Source organism: Panulirus ornatus, chromosome 9 (assembly GCF_036320965.1).
Source record: "Panulirus ornatus isolate Po-2019 chromosome 9, ASM3632096v1, whole genome shotgun sequence".
NCBI lineage: Eukaryota > Metazoa > Arthropoda > Malacostraca > Decapoda > Palinuridae > Panulirus > Panulirus ornatus.
Genome location: NC_092232.1, coordinates 25,611,289 through 25,634,433, shown reverse-complemented (window position 1 = coordinate 25,634,433; position 23,145 = coordinate 25,611,289). Strand labels below are relative to the sequence as shown.

Genomic DNA, 23,145 nt, shown 5'->3' with positions numbered 1-23,145 from the left:
ACACAATGAAGACCTTAGAACGGTACGGCAAACACAATGAAGACCTCAGAACGATTCAGCAAACACGATGCAGTCATATTACCAAACACAGATTGAAACAATTAAGTCAGAGCGCCGACACAAACCGTGATACACTTTAAAGCACCGCGTTGGCAAAATGAATCTCAAATGCAATAAAGACAAACTGCATCAAAACAAATCAATGGCCGACAGCAGTACATTAAAGGCGCGTGGCACCGTTGTCATCCATATTGTCATTCTTATAATCAAACACTTCTATCCAACTGGATTTTTCTTGTAACACTGAAGTCCTCTATCCATCACACACCGTTTACAGTGAACACTTCTAACCAACGCATATTGTTCACAATGAACAGCTCAATCCAACATATATATATTTTTTACACTATACACATCTATCCAACAAATGCAATCTTTACGCTCAACTCTGTCCAACAGAAACTCCTCTATCCAACAGATATATGTTTGCACTGAACTCCTCTATCCAATATATATTTTCTTATACTAAACATCTCAACCCAACAGATATTTCCCTGTCCAACATACACATCTTTACACAGAACTCTACTATCGATCAGGTATTTGTTTTACACTGAGCTCCTCTGTCCAACAGGTACAGGTTACGATAAACTTCCCTATCCAACAGATATTGTTTACACTAAACTCTATCATAAAGATATTGTTTACATTACACTATCCAAAAGATACTGTTCACATTACACTATCCAACAGATATTGTTTACACACAACTCTTATCAAAAAGAAATTGTTTACATTACACTATCCAACAGATATTGTTTACATTACACTATCCAACAGATATTGTTTACACTGAACTCTTCAATCCAAGAGATATTGCTTACACCGGACTTCATTCGACAGATATTGTCTACACTAAACTCCTCTCACCAACAGATATTGTTTACACCGAACTTGAATCTATAAAACTCAGCTCGTCCATCAAAAGATTTTGCAAAATTCCTCAATCCATCAGGAATATTTTAAACAACTCAGGCCAAAAAGAAGTACAACTGAACTCCGTGATCCAAATTAAAGATCTCCGATATTCAGCTCTTCGATCCAGCTCGGATATTCTCTAAAGGTCGAAGGCCCACGTGTATATATCCTACCAAAGTAGAAGTACCAACACTTGCTAGGCTCACCGGCCAATCAATGAGGGTCGTGTCCCCAGACATGGAAACTCCCGGTCTAACTTGAGCCGAGTTACAAAGCTGGGGTTTACTTCACCCAAAATCAAGCTGGCACTCATTTTCATACCGACCAGAGGAAGGATGAACAGCTAGGTGAGCTGTGGGCCTTCTGCTTGCGCCGGGGGTCGAACCGAGGTGCTTTTTTAATATACGTGAAATATTAAGTTGACCACTAACTCTGAAACTACCCATAAAGGAACTGGACACTTATTCGAAATGCACAAGACGAATCAAGTTGCATAGCACTGTACGAGACGAGCCAAGTTGCATAACACGTAACACTGTACGAGACGAGCCAAGTTGCACAACACTACGAGACGAACAAAGTTGCACAACACTGTACGAGACGAGCCAAATTGCACAACATATATCACGAGGAAGAAAAGACCTACTGCATCAAGTAACTCAGTAGATCAGGCCCTCACCGGAGGGTGTATGACACACTGTGCTGTAGGGTTGAACAACCTCGAGAAATCTACGAACTTCAGAGGTATATGTGAGGTACACGATTGGGGTACCAAAGGCTGTGAACGAGGGAAAAGGTCAACAGTGTCAAAGTGTCATCATTAAACATGATAAACGTGTCTGTCAGCAGCGAGAAGCGAAACTAAAGGAGCACGAACGTGTCTCTTAGAACGAGACACGAAATCAGGGTATATACGAACGTGCATATTTGTTAACAGAAAAAATAATAGGGGCTGGAACGAACGGGTTTACAATCATATAGCAAACAGAGGTGGAGGAGCGAAGGCAATAAACGATATAATAGCAGTGCCATGGAGGCAGTCACATCCCAGCACTAATGAACTCCCTCATATAACCACGACCCATGATGATGACTCGGAAGTGTAGGACGACGATGACACCCGGGAAGAGAACCACCATCACTACAAAGAAGGCAAGACGGGGCGAGGCATTCAAGAGCCATGGCCTTCGGGAGCCCCCCTTGTGCCCTACTTCGCAGAGGCCCCTGGAGGGCCCTCGCCACATTGGCTGACCCACCAACCTTAAATACCTCTCCAAATCCTATCGCGATGACGAATTAAAAAGCGCGCCATCTTACAAAGAGAATCGATGCCACAAAAAGATCATCGATAACCCAAGGAGGAAGTGGTATTGATGTGCGTCTCCCTCTACAGGAGAAAGGTTAAAGGCAGCAGCCTGTTCTTCACCAAGTCTAAATATAATAACATGAGTAACAACGGTTAGTCGGGGTCAACAGAGGATCGGAAGGCCCTTCTCAACTGTGTCTAAATACCTTCCATGTAAAAACCCAATCCATAAATGCTGAGGCCGGTATCCCGGGCCCAAGCGAAGCACAGGGATACGCTTATCAGCTGGTTACTTAATGTGATAATTCCCGAGCATAAATTGCTATACGTGCATCTCGCCAGGCACAATTATCGTCCACCCGCTGGGATCCAGGCTAAGGAACAGCATTAGTGGCGTCCTCCCTGGCTGAGCCAACAGTAGTCCCGGGAACACGACAGCCACTGACGGGGGCTTCAGAGGTCGCGCCAGAGGTACGATTTTCCAGTAGCGTGCTTCCTTAATTGTGATCACAAGGCTGCGGGACCTCCTGGAGAAGGGGTCCTGGGGTTATATAATGATTTATAGGTTTCATTAATTACGTAACCCAAGGATCCCGTCCCACGTGGTTCTTGCAGCCTCCAGGTTGCGCTACAATCAGTAGCAAGGAAATGACAGACTCTTTGGAGTGAAAAGTTCCTCAAGAGTGTACTCCTTTTCGTCCATCGTCGATGACATAAAAACGCCAGAGGTGACTTTTCACTTCCTTCCCCATCCAAGTGTTACAGATAATACAGCAGCAGCAGCAGTACTGGTCGTCTGTAATCCTTTATGCTACACCCACCTCTGAACCCAGAGCCCAATATTACTCCTACCATACTCTTCCTCCTCCTCCTCCCTTCCCGTAGTTCTCCCTCACCATAGTGAGTAAAGGGAACAAGCTGGAGAAGCATCTCTCCAACATTAACTGTCCTCCTGTATCCCCCTCATCTCCCGTCCCTCTCACTTACCCTCAACCTTGAACCACTGCAGCCACACTCCCCTCCTCACCCCATCCTCCCACTCTCCCCATCTCCTCGTAATATAACTCTTCCATCCATCCCAACCGTCAGCTTCCCATTATTGTACACCCTAATTGTCTAATTTAATTTCCCGAACATATCGCATTTCCAGCCGGACTGGCGAGCCTCTGCACTGGGCCTTCATCCGTCAGGCGCGTCTGCTGGGTTGGACCAGCATTTGCCTCGGTGTAACAGTAGTTTCATTAATGCTGCCTCGTGAAGTCCCAATCATTTTTGATAGGATCGTGTTTTTGAAACGTGACAGTCGGCAGTCGCTTTCTATAGCTGTCATTTGGTCCATCTCTAATTCAAATCAAGGTGCTTAACAACCTTAATCTTCCACCACTACTTTCCGAACGTACTACACACAGCATGACGGTACGACCCCAGAGCACGAAGATACGACACACAGCACGACAGTACGACCCTAGAGCAAGAGGACGCTCCATTCAGCATGACGGTACGACCCCAGAGCACGAAGATACGACACACAGCACGACAGTACGACCCTAGAGCAAGAGGACGCTCCATTCAGCATGACGGTACGACCCCAGAGCACGAAGATACGACACACAGCACGACAGTACGACCCTAGAGCAAGAGGACGCTCCATTCAGCATGACGGTACGACCCCAGAGCACGAAGATACGACACACAGCACGACAGTACGACCCTAGAGCAAGAGGACGCTCCATTTAGCATGACGGTACGACCCCAGAGCACGAAGATACGACACACAGCACGACAGTACGACCCTAGAGCAAGAGGACGCTCCATTCAGCATGACGGTACGACCCCAGAGCACGAAGATACGACACACAGCACGACAGTACGACCCTAGAGCAAGAGGACGCTCCATTCAGCATGACGGTACGACCCTGGAGCACGAACGTACTACACACAGCATGACGGTACGACCCCAGAGCACGAAGATACGACACACAGCACGACAGTACGACCCTAGAGCAAGAGGACGCTCCATTCAGCATGACGGTACGACCCCAGAGCACGAAGATACGACACACAGCACGACAGTACGACCCTAGAGCAAGAGGACGCTCCATTCAGCATGACGGTACGACCCCAGAGCACGAAGATACGACACACAGCACGACAGTACGACCCTAGAGCAAGAGGACGCTCCATTCAGCATGACGGTACGACCCCAGAGCACGAAGATACGACACACAGCACGACAGTACGACCCTAGAGCAAGAGGACGCTCCATTCAGCATGACGGTACGACCCCAGAGCACGAAGATACGACACACAGCACGACAGTACGACCCTAGAGCAAGAGGACGCTCCATTCAGCATGACGGTACGACCCCAGAGCACGAAGATACGACACACAGCACGACAGTACGACCCTAGAGCAAGAGGACGCTCCATTCAGCATGACGGTACGACCCCAGAGCACGAAGATACGACACACAGCACGACAGTACGACCCTAGAGCAAGAGGACGCTCCATTCAGCATGACGGTACGACCCCAGAGCACGAAGATACGACACACAGCACGACAGTACGACCCTAGAGCAAGAGGACGCTCCATTCAGCATGACGGTACGACCCCAGAGCACGAAGATACGACACACAGCACGACAGTACGACCCTAGAGCAAGAGGACGCTCCATTTAGCATGACGGTACGACCCCAGAGCACGAAGATACGACACACAGCACGACAGTACGACCCTAGAGCAAGAGGACGCTCCATTCAGCATGACGGTACGACCCCAGAGCACGAAGATACGACACACAGCACGACAGTACGACCCTAGAGCAAGAGGACGCTCCATTTAGCATGACGGTACGACCCCAGAGCACGAAGATACGACACACAGCACGACAGTACGACCCTAGAGCAAGAGGACGCTCCATTCAGCATGACGGTACGACCCCAGAGCACGAAGATACGACACACAGCACGACAGTACGACCCTAGAGCAAGAGGACGCTCCATTCAGCATGACGGTACGACCCCAGAGCACGAAGATACGACACACAGCACGACAGTACGACCCTAGAGCAAGAGGACGCTCCATTCAGCATGACGGTACGACCCCAGAGCACGAAGATACGACACACAGCACGACAGTACGACCCTAGAGCAAGAGGACGCTCCATTCAGCATGACGGTACGACCCCAGAGCACGAAGATACGACACACAGCACGACAGTACGACCCTAGAGCAAGAGGACGCTCCATTCAGCATGACGGTACGACCCCAGAGCACGAAGATACGACACACAGCACGACAGTACGACCCTAGAGCAAGAGGACGCTCCATTCAGCATGACGGTACGACCCCAGAGCACGAAGATACGACACACAGCACGACAGTACGACCCTAGAGCAAGAGGACGCTCCATTCAGCATGACGGTACGACCCCAGAGCACGAAGATACGACACACAGCACGACAGTACGACCCTAGAGCAAGAGGACGCTCCATTTAGCATGACGGTACGATCCTGGAGCACCAAGGTACTACACACAGCATGACGGTACGACCCTGGAGCACGAACGTACTACACACAGCATGACGGTACGACCCCAGAGCACGAAGATACGACACACAGCACGACAGTACGACCCTAGAGCAAGAGGACGCTCCATTCAGCATGACGGTACGACCCCAGAGCACGAAGATACGACACACAGCACGACAGTACGACCCTAGAGCAAGAGGACGCTCCATTCAGCATGACGGTACGACCCCAGAGCACGAAGATACGACACACAGCACGACAGTACGACCCTAGAGCAAGAGGACGCTCCATTCAGCATGACGGTACGACCCCAGAGCACGAAGATACGACACACAGCACGACAGTACGACCCTAGAGCAAGAGGACGCTCCATTCAGCATGACGGTACGACCCCAGAGCACGAAGATACGACACACAGCACGACAGTACGACCCTAGAGCAAGAGGACGCTCCATTCAGCATGACGGTACGACCCCAGAGCACGAAGATACGACACACAGCACGACAGTACGACCCTAGAGCAAGAGGACGCTCCATTCAGCATGACGGTACGACCCCAGAGCACGAAGATACGACACACAGCACGACAGTACGACCCTAGAGCAAGAGGACGCTCCATTCAGCATGACGGTACGACCCCAGAGCACGAAGATACGACACACAGCACGACAGTACGACCCTAGAGCAAGAGGACGCTCCATTCAGCATGACGGTACGACCCCAGAGCACGAAGATACGACACACAGCACGACAGTACGACCCTAGAGCAAGAGGACGCTCCATTCAGCATGACGGTACGATCCTGGAGCACCAAGGTACTACACACAGCATGACGGTACGACCCCAGAGCACGAAGATACGACACACAGCACGACAGTACGACCCTAGAGCAAGAGGACGCTCCATTCAGCATGACGGTACGACCCCAGAGCACGAAGATACGACACACAGCACGACAGTACGACCCTAGAGCAAGAGGACGCTCCATTCAGCATGACGGTACGACCCCAGAGCACGAAGATACGACACACAGCACGACAGTACGACCCTAGAGCAAGAGGACGCTCCATTCAGCATGACGGTACGACCCCAGAGCACGAAGATACGACACACAGCACGACAGTACGACCCTAGAGCAAGAGGACGCTCCATTCAGCATGACGGTACGATCCTGGAGCACCAAGGTACTACACACAGCATGACGGTACGACCCCAGAGCACGAAGATACGACACACAGCACGACAGTACGACCCTAGAGCAAGAGGACGCTCCATTCAGCATGACGGTACGACCCCAGAGCACGAAGATACGACACACAGCACGACAGTACGACCCTAGAGCAAGAGGACGCTCCATTCAGCATGACGGTACGACCCCAGAGCACGAAGATACGACACACAGCACGACAGTACGACCCTAGAGCAAGAGGACGCTCCATTCAGCATGACGGTACGACCCCAGAGCACGAAGATACGACACACAGCACGACAGTACGACCCTAGAGCAAGAGGACGCTCCATTTAGCATGACGATACGACCCCAGAGCACGAAGATACGACACACAGCACGACAGTACGACCCTAGAGCAAGAGGACGCTCCATTCAGCATGACGGTACGACCCCAGAGCACGAAGATACGACACACAGCACGACAGTACGACCCTAGAGCAAGAGGACGCTCCATTTAGCATGACGGTACAATCCTGGAGCACGAACGTACTACACACAGCATGACGGTACGACCCTGGAGCACGAACGTACTACACACAGCATGACGGTACGACCCCAGAGCACGAAGATACGACACACAGCACGACAGTACGACCCTAGAGCAAGAGGACGCTCCATTCAGCATGACGGTACGACCCCACAGTACGACCCTGGAGCAGGCCGGTACTATACGTAAGTATAACGGTGCGATCCCATGCTTATAATGATCTGGACTCTGATCTGACTCTTGAAGGTCAGGGTAAAAGGCCAGGTCGTCCAAACCAAAGGTCGAGTCGTCATGTTGCACTGAGCCGTTACAGCTACGTTCACGGGGGTAAACAGATCATGCGCGGCATCCTGATAAACCAGCCAAATACTACCATACTGTACTGCTTCTGCTGGTCTGTCTGTTACACAGGAGCCATCCCTCACACATAACCACAGCGCACTCTGACTGGAATGAGACGTACAATATTTACAGACAGACAGGCGACGAAGAATGCCAAGTAATCACAATAGTTCACCAGGTGGAATAATAAAAATATATCTTCAACCATGATACACTGAAGGTCCCTAAGAATACTTCATGACTTTCACATGTGTTGACAACTACGGAAGAGCCAATCACAGCCAGTCACTGGCACTATAACGTACCTCTTGGACAACGAAAGTCAATAACAACTGTAAGTATATATGTATATATATATATATATATATATATATATATATATATATATATATATATATATATATATATATATATATACTATGACAATGTTCTAATAGTAATACTGCGCCAAAAATGTCCCTCGAAAGTGTCTCTCCTTAAATACAAGGAGTCATCTAGATATCTGTCTCATAAGACTGAAACAATCATGTCATTCTTTTAACTATTACTGTTCGTGACAGACAACCCCCTACCAAGCCCCATAGCGTCCTTCTTATTCTTTTCATGTTAAATCCTTCCGTCCTGGAAGTCACTCTTTCCATCCACTTACGGAACACTTGGTTGTACAGAGACAGTTAGAAAAGAAATCACTACACATTCTTCACTCTTCACCCGTATAACAAATCCACAAAGCTGTTCTTTGTGACAAGCATCAACTTTGAAATCAACTTAGATATCACATAAAGAAAAAAATGATCGCACATCTGTTACTCTGACCATACGAACAGCTAGTACGATAAGTCAGTAATCGACTACCGTCATATTAGCTCGTGCGAAAAGTCAATGATCGACAATAGTATCAGCTAGTAGAAGAAAGTAATTAACAACAATATTAGCGAGTACAAGTCAGTCATCGACCACAGTATCAGCTAGTACGCTAAGTCAGTAATCGACCATCACATTAAGCAGAGCGATAAATCAGTAATCCTCGACAATAGTAATAGTACGGAAAGTCAGTAATCGACCATTAAATTAACTAGTGCTGTAAGTCAATAACTGACTATAGTAATATCAGATAGTACAGTAAGTCAGTAATCGACAGTAGCAGCAGCTAGTGCGGAAAGTCAGTTATCGACTACTAAATCAGTAGGTTCGATAAGCCAGTAATCAATTACTATAGAAGATAGTACGGCAAAGTAATCGAAAATAATCACAGCTCATGCGACAGGTCACTAATCGACAATAGTAGCTAGTAAGACAGTAATCGACAATAGCAGCTAGTACGATAAGACAGTGACGATATCAACTGGGACAATAAGCCAGTACCAACATTAACTACTACGATAAATCAGAAGGACGTCTGTTTCTCTGGCCCGGAGAGCGTTTGTTTACATTCTAAAGCAAATGAGTGGTTGGCGTTATGACCAGACACTGACCTAATGAGTTCATCCCCTCACCTTCCACCATCATCATGAACCTATGTTAATATAAGCGACTCAGACTGTACCACGTACCCTGATTCATCGTGATACAACACACATACCGAGTGACCTCATAAGACCAGAGCGGCTAGCTAAGGTCACATTCTACCCTGGTTATGGACTTGCACAATGTATGTCAAAGCTCTCTGGGGAAAGCAGTTGCTTTCTAATACCAAATCTTACCTTACTGGAGAGAGATGATGGCTCACACCAGAAGGGAAAATACTGGAAGCTTAAAAAAGATAGATGTAATTTGCGGGTGGATCTTATGAAACTGTTTCTTCGTTAGTGAAGTTTTGTGTTTCGTACTAACTAGCGTAGAGCCCAAGGCTTATTACCTATGTTGATGTTCACTGAGAGTTGCGCTAATTAATCATTAAAGAGACAAAGACGATCAGTCTGGCAGAGTAGTGAACGAACCAGATTCCCCGCGTAATGTTGGAGACACTTCCTCTTCATATTTCATACTGGGAAAGAATTAATGCACAAGCATTTATTTTCTGGAGAAACGATGATAATAAATTCTATCTTTATGCCACTAACTTTGGCCATTTGTCAGAGGAAGAAATATATATGGTTGGGAACTACTGCAAACTACCAAAGGGAATCTAATTCTGGACTATTTAACATTTTCCAAAGATGATGTTACTAAACAATGGGGGCTTTCATTTAACTTAACAACACCTACACCAGCCAGGGTAGAGTCAACAGTAATATCAAATATATCTTACAGCCCAGCCTACCGTGCCAGCAAACACCCTTCCCTCTTAATGGTAGAACCCACCAGTGCCTCACCTACAGCATCCTAGCTACCGTGCACCGGGATCTAGAACCACCCCTTCCCACCCTACTACCAATTTCAAAGTCCTACCAGACCTTCAGCTATGCTTGACCAACACATCCCCAGCCCTTGAACATTGGCTACGATGGAGAGCTTCATTAGTGACACCTTCCTCCCACATTCCCCCCACTCGGAGGTTTCCTTCCTCCCGTTACAATCAAAAATCTCCAAGCTCCCCAGGACCCCCACGTTCATCCCCATCTTCTCCCCGACCTTCCATCAGCAAGCCCTATGACCCATGGAAGGCCCTACCTCACCACAAATGTCGGACACAGTCTCTCCCCTCCACCACTAACTCCTAGCACCATAACACCCCTTCCCAGGTTACACCTTCTCCTCCCACCCTCTCCCATCCCCATTCTTGTTCAGTAAGATCGGCGCGGAATGGTTGAGAAATTTGGGAGAGATACACCGAACCTCCGTCTTCTCCAGATAAACAACATCTAAACACAGTCGACCAGGATCAGGAACCACCAGCACGGCTTCAGTGTTAAGATGTAAAGCCAACAATCAAGGATATACATGACAATGTCCTCATGATGGTCTAACATGAGGCTATGTATCCTGATACATACGATCAAAAGGACCTACCCCATGGCACTGAAAGCTTCCTGTGACCTTCCCACGCTGGCTATCCTGTGACCTTCCCCGAGAGGCGCAGTCTGGGGGAGGGAATAATTCAGACCTTCCCTCCTCCATTCCCCGCCCTATGTGATGTTAGGGCAGAGTTCATTAGAGAGCACAGCACTGCCCTACTCTTCCATCACACAGAACTCATGGTTACTAACGTGGAAACACTACTGCACATTTCGTTGACTTTAAGAATAGAAAATAAAGTTGAAAAGCGTTGTTCACTCATTTGGACTGTGTCTTCATATACCGTAATAATAATATACAGGAGAACGACTGTAGAAATAAACAATACTGCCATCTGTGTCTCCTCATACTGATTCGCAGAATTCTGTATAAATATAAATATGATTTTATGTAACTAATGACTGCCTGCGTGCGTGTGTCTGTGCAGGCAATATCCAGGGTCACACCCCACCCCTCACCGCTATTCATTCCAAGCCTTGATACAAACACATGCAGGCACGGCGTCATTGGACATACCCGTTCGCCTCCACCTGGTCACCTGGTCACGACTCTACACCAGGTCACTTAAATTCTACACCTGAGCACCTGGGCCTTTCATCGAGCCACCTGGAGAAGGTATTTGTGGGTATAACTTATCACTATACCTTAACAAACACTGGCTCTATGCTTAGACACCTGAACCTGCACCTGGTAACCAGGCTCTACACCTACTCACCTGGCCCTACACCTGGTAACCTACTCTACACTTACTCACCTGGCACTACATCTGATAAGCTGGTCTACACCTCGTCACCCAGCCCTACACCTGGTAAGCTGACTCTACACCTCGTCACCTGGCCCTACACCTGGTAAGCTGGCTCTACACCTCGTCACCTGGCCCTACACCTGGTAAGCTGGCTCTACAACTCGTCACCTGGCCCTACACTCGGTAAGCTGGCTCTACACCTCGTCACCAAGCTCTACACCTGGTAAGCTGGCTCTACACCTCGTCACCTGGCCCTCCTGTTCTACCTCCTACCCCTCACAGCAACCCCACCATGCCTCCCCCAAACATGGCGCCACCCTCCCCCGCACCCACTCCCCTCGGATCAGGGCGACAAGCCACCAGGACCGTCCGTCCAACCCACCAATACGAAACAGATATATAGATTATAGTTCTAAACCCACCAATGCACGCTACAGTGCTCCTAGAACACAATCAGCTCAGCTCCGGGTAAATCACACGACCACTGTGATTATATGCCATCATTTCCCGAATTAATTTACTTCTCCTATATCATAAAACCGGCAAGAATCCACCAAGACTGCGACACTGGATGGTCATCTTTCGTTCATTTATTTGTCGGCCAGATCCAGATTTTGTCCAAGTGGAGGTAGACTTGTAGTACAAGTGTGTGTGTGTGTGTGTGTGTGTGTGTGTGTGTGGTGTGTGTGTGTGTGTGTGTGTGTGTGTGAGACTTTTTCTTCCTGGCCATACAGCTGAGGCCTCGTCTGCTCAAGTACGGCTGTATTTACACAGTCTCTCGTTGTACTCCTGACCTTTTCTGCCACTTGGACTCTCTTTTCATCCTTTACTTTTTATATGGCGCCTCTTTTCAATCCAGTGAGGCTACTCTTTTTTTTCAAGTCCATACTCTTCTTTTTCTCAAATGGGTACTATTTTTGTTTCTTAAGTGGGTACACTTTTTCTATTTCAAGTGGGTACTTTTTTTTTCCCAATGGAGCAATTTTTTTTCTATGTCCAATGAGGGCATTCCTTTCTTCTTTTTATCTACGTGAGGCTTCTCTTGGACCAATGATGGTATTTCTTTCTTTTTTGCAGCACAGCAACGTGTATGTCCCTTCCATCTGAGGGTATTACTATACAGATTCAAGTCCCATGCTTATCTACGCTACCTCTATACATTTGGAAGGTTTTCTTTTCTTTTTTTTTTTTTAAACTGATGTTATTTTCTAGCAACAACAGGAACATTCTGACAAGCAAGGGTACGTGTCATGCGAGAAAGGCTATCTATCTTTGTTTAGATGGGGCCTTTCATTTTGCCCTGGTTCATGTGGCTATACTGACACAAAGTGACCATTTTTGGTCAACCTGTGATTCATCTAGTCAATCCACAGGCAATCGACCGCCGCGCGAGAGCCTGTGTGTTTGTGTATGACTAATCTCCTGCAATTTGGGTCACCATCTGTATCTGTCCTCCAACTGTGGCCCGATTTCTGTATTCCTTGTGCACGACAGTGCGACCCCTTGAGCTCAACGACACGACCCTAGGATGATGGCATGACCTTTGATCTGACCCGTACACAGGGGGAAAAAAAAAAAGAAAGGTCATAATGCCAAGCCATCAAACCCAGGGGATGTATCGTCGTGCTCAAGGATCATACCCTCCCTGGTGCTCAAGGGGCGAGTCATGACGATCTATTCACTCTTCAGTCGGGACAACACAAAAGAACACTTCCTGCCTCCCTACCTGACTCTTATGTACAAACTTCAGACCACTTACCTGTTCCTTCATTCACCGGGATAAGGTTTCATGTTATAGTAAAGAAATTTATTCACACCCTGCATTTTTATAATCAATCATAGGTAATCAAAAATTCATCCTCATGTATATTTTTCTAGAGGCCTATATATCCTCTCTCTCTCTCTCTCTCTCTCTCTCTCTCTCTCTCTCTCTCTCTCTCTCTCTCTCTCTCTCTCCTCCCTCCCTCTCCCTACTTAACTCGTAAGACTCGATAACAATCGCCAATACCACAAACAGTCCTCCTCTAACACAATCTTCATAAGTTTTACGATAAACTCCCTAACCACTCCAACCCACCCACCCTTAAAGTTCAAGTCTCACTCGAACCCACCCACTATTACAACTCGAGTCTCACTCGAACCCATCCACCCTTACAGCTAAAGTCTCCCTCGAACCCACCCACCCTTACAACTCATGTCTCACTCCAGCTCGCCTCTTTTCACAACCAGTCATGTCATCTTTCTCATACACACGCCACATCACCATATCTTTCCCCTTTTCGGAGAAATATATTGGTCTAACCAACCTCCAAATGAATTTCGAATCTCTTAATCAAGACATCTCACCTGACTGAACAATTCACGTCACCCACCATCCAATTAACTCGCATCACCATGGATACCTTATCTCACTCCTGATCTCCCAGTCTCACTAAGTCATTCCCTCTCACTACTACCTCCAGGATAAGATGTGTGAAAGCCCCAGGAGTAACATGATTAAGCTCATCCAACGTCCATGAGCAATCTTACCCAACGTTGCATGTCACCTCAATCAATCTCTTGCATTCAAAATCAATTAATCAATCATCATGTACCAACTGTCCTCTAGAATCTCCACCCCTTCAGGTCCCCTTCCGCCGATCATCAGTTTGTCAACCCTACCAAACAATCACAATCATCCGATTCCTCGTCTGTGGTAAAAGTCAACCATGTCCTAAATAACATTTTGTCTCTATACTTCTTCATCTCAGTCCCACATATTCATCAACTTTCTAATCCTTCACAACTATTTTCCATGCCAGAGTCTGGTCTCCATGCGGCAAGACCAACAATTGACCTATAACTCTCGTCTTCATACTTCTTATTTAGTCCTACAAATTTCTCACTTCCTTGACCTTTACAACTAGTCATCAACTCACACCTTAAGTCCATCCATTCATCAGCTCTCTTGACCTTTCCAGCCACACCACATGTTTGAAGTCAATGCCAAACAACCTTCAACACCCCGTGGTAACCCTCACAATCATTCCCCCTACAACCATAGCCCACACTGCAAATCTCAGTTCGAACCATAACTTAACCTCAACGCCTCCCATACATCAAATCACACTCAACCCTCAATATCTCCTCTATGTAGCCTTGCTATTCTCTGCTGAATCGCTTCACATGCATATGGGTAATCAATTCTTTCCGACATATGTCAATTCTACATAACATCTATCGGTGTACTAAAATCTATCGGTCTTCTGTACAGGATATCAATCACAAACGTATCACAAATGTATCACACCCAATCTAATACATTTCCTTATCTGTGGAGGACAGACTTTTATAATGTTACTGGTAACTATCAACCTCTTAACTAATAAATCATATTTCCTTTCCCTTCCTTAAATAGTTTAACCAAATCCTACAACTCTCTGAACCAATCCTGCAAAACTGATCCATTTCCTTCATCCACATACATCATACGCTATCTCTCCTCGTCCCTAAAGTAATCCCAACCATCGGTCCAGTAGTCCCAGGGATCCCTGCTCCCGTCACCTGCCACGGACGGCCTGTCAGGGATCCTTCCTCATCCTCCAGCTCCTGCTGGGGCAACGCCAGAGGGAGAGGAACCCCCCCTTCGTCCTGGCTCAGGCTTACGTCCGCCATCAATGATTAGGGTAATAAGTTATTCATCACCGAGGTCCACCTCCTCTTCCTCCTGCCGACACTCGCTCGGTCGTTGCGCCCCAGCGATGCCACACTCTCCCCACTCCAGTGGGAACTTCAATGATCACAGTCACTAGTTCTTCCCAGAGAACGGCGTAAAAGAAAAAAAAAAAAGAAATGTCCAGACTATGCGTCCCTCTGTAGTGCGTATGTTCAACACATCCTTGTCATAACATTACATTTCTGATCCAAAAGTCAACCACTACGCATTACGCAAAATTTCACAAGTGTCGTTGCATCGCGGCGCTTCACACGACCGTAACGACTGGCCTATTATTTCATACAGCGTGGGTAAAGGGGGGTCAGGATGGGTCAGGCACAGGAAAATGCACATGGGCTGGCCCCACACACGTGAGGCAAGGTGGGCGGCACAGAGGGCCCAGGCTACTGTACCGCAGCCGGGGGTGGGTGGTGCGGCTGGTGGTGGGTGGGAGCGCTGTGGCGGCGGCCGGCCGGTGCAGGCACCACTATGCCGCCACCAGCCTCACCACACCAGGCCGCCCGAACGGGCACGCACGCGCGCGCCCCCTTATCCTCACCTCCACACCAGGGAGGTGTGTCAGGCGGGGCAGGAGGGAGGAGGGGATAGTAAACAAAAGACCCCTGTGCAACTTTATAGGATCCAATTCACGGCCACAGACGCTACACCATCTGGCAAACGTCACCCTCATAAACCAGCAAGAACCATTAGGTTAGTTTCTCGCCTCCCATAAATAGTTTCCTCACCTCACGCAAAGGAAATTAAAAATATATCATAAACTCTACTTGCTCTCAGATCATAACTTTCCTTGTGCGTGTATGACCTCTGAACTGTTTAACCCGTGAACAGACGTGACGGACGGGAAGGGTGCACATGTGGAGAAGCCAGTTACGATACTGTACACGTATTACTGCACTGATATAATCAACGCTGTGTACCAGCTGTGTAGCAACACCTGTCTACAATCATAGTTATCGGGCTCCGTCAACAATGTTACGTCACATCATCGTAAGACAGTGACCATCTCACCAGGATATAAATCTCAGGCTAGTCCTACCTGCCACTCATCACCACCACACGCTCACCAAGCCATCTGGATGTCTATAGATAACATCAATTATCCAGGTCTGTCAACATCTACCACTCAAGTGACGACTTACCATACAAGATGAAAAATTCCTCTAAAATACTAACTAAACTTCACATCCTTCGTTGAGTCAATCACCATGCACTCTCAATGTAAAAGTGACAAAAACAAGACATACCAAGGCTTCTCTTGTACCCCCCGTCTCCATCCGTCTCAAGATACTCACTGCATGTGTGACGTGAGAGAGATGGTAGGTAGCGACCAGTCGGTAAGTGAAGTGACACACTGACCTACGGACGGACGCCCATCCCTCCATACACACGCCATCAAACAAGTCAACCAGGTCGTCCGGACAGGAGCACCTCAAGACCACCACTTCCCCGTTGTCACTCCAGACGACCACCAGACCTTTCCCCCTCCCCTCCCCACACACACACCACAGAGAATCATCTAATTTATTCATCAGCCGCGGATTAATACATTCCTTTGCGCTTCACGCGCCCCCGGCTCCTGCAACTGGTTGCTGGCGAACGTTCCCAGTCTCGTCTCGCACGCCTCCACGACAGCGTGGGAGGAAAATGCGTCGCAGAGTTGAGACCAGATGCCTGGAAACATTGTAGCCTGATGCTCCTGATGGTAAACCATTACTAAATTCATTGTTTCGCCTGTATCGATTGAACGCCAAGAACACCATAAACTAAAATAATCGAACACAATCGATATCTTGCATCATTCTGAGATAAAATCTAATACTACGTAGTACAGCGAAGTGACAAATAACTAATTCATATCTAATGCAATTGTTCTAAAGACCAAAATAAAAGCGACATGAGACGTCCGCTGTAACCAGGATCACTCATACAAAATACTTGAAACATACACCAGGTGCGGCCGATGTGGGTAACTTCTGGTGTGAGGAGTCCACGGGAGACAGATGGAGGTCATCATTACCATGGCTGAGTCACACCACAAAGCGTTGACCTGCTGGGGCTCAGCCACACACACACACACACACACCCTGGGTCCACCTTCCTTCTTCCCAAGGAGGTTGTTGGTGCCCTCAGCCTGCTCTACTTTGCTCCAGCTGGATCTTAACCATTCTTAGTCTACCCCATTCATTAGCATTATAATCCAACTATAATCAAAATATCACAATACACTTTAGCGTAACAAGAACAGGATCATGTCATCAATCTACAATCTTTCCAGTGACTTAGTGACGAAAGGGAAAGCCCAACAGCAACCATCAGTAGTCCCCAGCAACACTAGGAAACATACACATTTATTACAAGACATAAAGATGGCTATAAATCATAATAATGTTTGGTCGTAAGCTTTACCCGTAACTGTACATGTGTGTGTGTGTGTGTGTGTGTGTGTGTGTGTGTGTAAGCATGTGTGGTGTTAGGTAATGTGTACGGAGACTGTATGCACGGGTATGTAGGGTGTCCGGTAATCCGTGCGCAGTTGAGTCACATATACACAGCCTTCACCAGACATAATCAACAAAAGCACCAGGTCTCCGACGGGCTGTGACAGACCACGTCACCCAGACACACCACTAGGACACATCGACCAGTGCATCAAGGAACTCAACTGGTAGATGGCCAGTAACACCATACCATTTGACTGCCATGACTCCATAAACCACATCCCTTGTCCACACCATAATAACACAAACCTACCACACGCTGGGGGAATATGATCAAAAACCTAACAGAACCACAAATTCATTTTCCATGGCAAACAGCACCAAGAATCTCGTTTTCTAATCAAAGATACCAGATATGGTAAGTTCTATTATTCCGCTCAGTGACTCCATCGCTGGTTTTGACACAGTGCCTTCTGCCTTGGCTATCCTATCTCTGCTACAAATACGATCATAGCCGCAGCTAACCCCGTCATGGACCATCAGGTCCCCTGTTATCCATGCCTCCCATGTACAGTCCCTTAAGTAATGAGCTCCTCAACACGAGGGAACAAAAATTATCAACAGCCAGCCGACAAGTTAGTAACATATCACATCTTAAAACAAGCATTCGTTTAATTGGCTTGGTTAAAAGCCATCCTGAAATATAAAAACAAAATGTGGCCACAAACTAAGCCAGCTGCAGCAACTTACACTATAACACACACTGACGCACGGGACTGTCAACACAACAGACTCGGGCACGGACGGACGGGAGTGTCAACACCACGATTTGACGGAGAGAACTGTCAAAACAACGACAGATGATCGGACAGAGGGGAATGATAGACGGTCGTAATCACAACGGATTGACGGACAGACGGACGGGATTGAAAACTATGGACTGAAAGATTGACTGGCGAGAATAACCAACGGGCTTTCGGACGGGAAGAAATGTTCGTAGAGCTGACATACGGACAAACGGACGGGAGTGTCAACACAAAGACCTGGCGGAGGGATGGACGGATGCGTGGCACCAGAGACACCACAGTGATCACAAATACTGAGCTTTCTCAGAAAGAAAATATCACCAAACATAATCATTAACAATCAGTGACAAACCTGTGAGAATCATATGACCATGCTAGCCAACGCTATCAGGCTCAGAAATGGCAGAGAAAATATGGGTATGTGTCGTAAGTGACTGTGATCCGGGACCAGAACAGCAGCTGCTTACGAGGTGAATATAGTATTCGAATAACAAATGCTTTAACTTACCCGGTAGAAACATTCATCAGATGAAAAGTAAATACTGGTCAGCAGACGACGTAAACTCAGATCAGCTGTTCTCATGTAAACACCGATCAGCTGACGACATAAACACAGATCAGCTGATCACATGTACACAATCATCACCCGATCACATGTAAACGCTGATCAGCGGACATATAAACATTACCACACTCACCTGCAACGAGAGAACACCCAGATTACGAGGATTAGACACAAACTGGGAATCTCAAATATATGTCAACTTAAAACATACTTAAGTGAAATATGCAGCTCAGAATCTATACGACAGGGGAATTATGAACTTAATGTGATTGAATATTCTTGCAAGAAAGTAATATATAGGTGCTCTTCTCACAAGATAAAGGATGGACACGAAAAACTAATACACTGCGTGGTCATCTCAGTCTGACTTACGTTCTTCATTCAATGACAAACTCTCTCTCTCTCTCTCTCTCTCTCTCTCTCTCTCTCTCTCTCTCTCTCTCTCTCTCTCTCTCTCTCTCTCTCTCTCTCTCTCTCTCAGAACCATCTACCTACCCGAAGCGGTTCCTGTAGGGCCTGGGTCGGCGGTCATCAGAATCGGGGTTGTCGGTGTCGCTGGAGGACTCGTGTTCGTAGCCGCGTAGGTCCTTGCCCGACGCCATTATGCCATCACGCTCTGTTGGCTCCGCCGTTGCCGCTGTCGACGGTACAACTGTCAGGGAGGGAGACACACACGAGACAGGTGAGGGACGAGCTAAGGGTAACTCGACATGTTGTTGTCCTCTAATGTTAAACCTTTAATTACCATGTTATCTGAAGAACACAAGTGCTATGCATGAAGTTGTTTATTCACACACACACACACACACACACACACACACACACACATATATATATGTTCCTTCTTTTGGAAAATCAAAAAACGGGAGGATTTCCAGCCCTCCGCTCCCTCCCCTTTTGGTCGCCTTCTACGACACGCAGGGAATACGTGGAAAGTATTCTTTCTCCCTTATCCCAGGGATACATATATATATATATATATATATATATATATATATATATATATATATATATATATATATATATATATATATATATCGACTTATCTATAAACCATACAACCCCATGTCTTATTTCACAGGGTTCCTACATCGCAGAGGCTGCACTCCAATCAGGACCATGGAAATGATGGACTCTTCTGGAGAGGAATGAAGCCTTCCTCTGCTTCTTTAATCAGCGTATCAATGCAGAATCCAATAAGCCAGAGTTTATTCCTCCCACGGTGCCTCTACCACTCGAGCCAGGACCGTCAAATGCTTATGAAACTTGAGGTTTCATAAGATATCAACGAATGCGTCAATGTTGTCTGTACGTTACAGAAAACGCATCATACCACTTTGACCTAATCATTCATTCTCGTACTTTATGGTCTTTTCTTGTGAGTCCTTAACTACTGCTTTAAATTTTCAGAGAGTTTCCAACACATTAGCCACTCCTTTTCTTGACAATCCGGCCTTCCATTTTTACCATAAAGATACGATAAAGATATAAATTTCAACATTCGAGTCCTGGCGGCGCTGATTTATCTGTGTCCCGGCTATCTGATGATATCCTTCACGGCCATTAGGGATCGCATCCCTCCAACACTTGAACGTAGCCACCAGTCCATAATTCACTATCAGTGAAACCCATCCCATATGACGTACTCTCCGGTTCCTGAGGGGAAAAAAATGCTGAGTAAATACGCCCATCACACTGTGAAGGAGGAGGTAAGACGAATGGGAGGAAAGGAGGAGGAGCGAAGATGGAGGAGAGGAAAAATAAACGACTGAAGGAGGAAAGGGAGAAAAAAAGAGGATTTGGAAAGGGTGGAAAGTACTCCTATGACCAACAGAAGGACTAAATTCCACATCATTCGTCCAGGAAGTCGCCCCTACCCGAAAATCCACACCATCTCTCCACCACGCCATCACCCCGGCCGAGTGCTATGGTCAAGGAGTGGCAACCCACGTCCATCCCCCCCTTTTTTTTCGGCCGGCCATCCCCGACCACCTTATGTTACGTCACATTACCTCCCTTATATCCACACCATGAAAGGAACACCGAAGCCAGAGAGAAAACACACGAATCATTGTTATGGCATCAACACAACTATATTAAACTACTTAACGCAAATTAAGAAACAGTGTTACTTCGTGTTTTACAAAGTAAAAACACAGTCCGCCGACAAGTCTGTGGTTAACAAGAATAAGTCCATTCATTTGTGTTGATGCTCATTACACATGAGACCGTGTTCATTTAGTAGTCTAGGGAAGTTAAAGTCATGAGACGAAGTCATTCACTCTGTTGATATAGAGCGCACACTACACGTCTCTCGCCAACCATACAAACGGTTTATGGCTTATCGTGAGATCTGAGCCACATGATGGTAAGACCGAATCAGTGACTCTAAGCCATTGTCTAAAGCTAATAATAATGAGGCTGGATCATGATACCGAGTGAGCTTTGTACATCGGTATCACTGGCCAGTATAATGGTCGAGAGCCGTGCTTTTACCTGCATCGTATGGTAAAACACATTTAACTTTCATATCACTACGCTGTATTCTTTTTTCTAATATGGACATGTTACCACACCAAACACCACAAAGAAAACCAGACGACTTCCTTGATATAAATACTCGCTTCCGAATCCTAAGGTCGCCTGTTTGACCCGAGCTACAGCCTTCATCATACGAGGAAGCCCCTTCCGGCACCACCCACCCCCCGGGCGACCCTGACGCACATGGATACCATCTCATTATTAACTGGGAGAGTTAGAGGACGACCGGACGGACGTGATAGTGATCATAACATCCCTCTTACAACACCACAGTAGCACTTCTGTATAGTAGGTAACTACACTGATCCCATGTATCCACACCTAACCCCATGGGCCTCTCTATCACCGAAAAATTCTTTGACAAACTCGAAGTAATCTTGTTACTGACAGTTACTCCGTTGATTTCAAATATCGAAAAGAAAAAAAAAAGATCGGGGCCTCCAAAATTTTCTCGAACTACCAAGTAATAACAACATATATGAAAATGAATCATACGTATGAAAAATAAAGTACAGTGTTGTGTGACTTGTACAGCCAAACTTAACATGTTTCTTGGCCAACGGCGTAGTGCATCTCCCTCCCGCATCGGCGTCAGCTGTACTGCGCATACAATACACTGCAGCACGACGCGCTGGTACGACGCTTGGGTATGATGGACAGCTCGGTCAAAAGGGCTGTCCGTCATACCCAAGGGTCGTTACGTCGTTTACATGATGGGAGTCGTGCTGGAGGATATACGTACACACCAGTCTCTCTCTCTCTCTCTCTCTCTCTCTCTCTCTCTCTCTCTCTCTCTCTCTCTCTCTCTCTCTCTCTCTCTCTAACAGTGTAACGCACACGAAACTTCCACACTTACAGCTCTCTCACCCGCGTATGGATAGCAAGCATGACTTCAATCAACGAGAAAACTACCGTGTTGGATCCTACACACACCAGTCTTCATAACGTGATTTTCATTACACTATCTTCAAATTCTTAAGACTCAATACACGTCAAAAACTGCACAACATTAAACAACCACACGAACAAACTTTGTGAAGATCAAAATCTTGAAATCTACGAGTGTTATATTCACGAAATCTGCCAACCTTTCATAACCTAACCATATACAAGTGTTCCAATGATGATCATAAACACTCTCCAGGTCACCATCTTGAAGTCAAATGAAATGCATCTCTGCCTGAAAGTAGTAAGTGGTTTGTTTTGTCTCGTCAGTTTAGTTGGGAAGCAAGTAAGGATCGAATGGTGCAGTGTGGAGACGCTTCATATAATTGCGCGTTCTATAGAAAGAAATAATGATCACGGAGGAGATGCTGTGAGCTGAGTGAGATATCTGACGTAACTGTCCGAGGTGTTGCAATCTCCACTTGTAGGTTCGTCCGGGCAATGTAGTTTCATCCAGTACAGGACATGACACCTGTCAACTTTGCTTGATATTCCTAAAACATAAAGTTTTATGGTAAACATTAATTCTGACGAGCGAGCTGGCTGCGGCCCCGG

General features: G+C 46.8%; 2 protein-coding genes across 4 annotated transcripts in view; both read right to left on the bottom strand.

Moving 5' to 3' along the window:
- Nucleotides 1–19,037, bottom strand: part of LOC139750291 (uncharacterized) — a 166,366-nt gene extending 147,329 nt beyond the window's left edge. Inside the window, exon 1 of the mRNA XM_071664902.1 lies at nt 15,688–19,037. The gene's annotated coding sequence lies outside the window, so the exon portion shown is untranslated. The remainder of the gene's footprint in view (nt 1–15,687) is intronic.
- The window catches only part of mri (BTB/POZ domain-containing protein mrityu), a 550,707-nt gene that overhangs the window by 481,453 nt on the left and 46,109 nt on the right, over nt 1–23,145 (bottom strand). For all 3 annotated transcript variants that reach the window (XM_071664898.1, XM_071664899.1, XM_071664897.1), the window contains exon 2: nt 19,600–19,756. In XM_071664898.1, coding sequence (XP_071520999.1) covers nt 19,600–19,706 — 107 coding nt within the window. In that variant the 5' untranslated portion in view covers nt 19,707–19,756. The remainder of the gene's footprint in view (nt 1–19,599; nt 19,757–23,145) is intronic.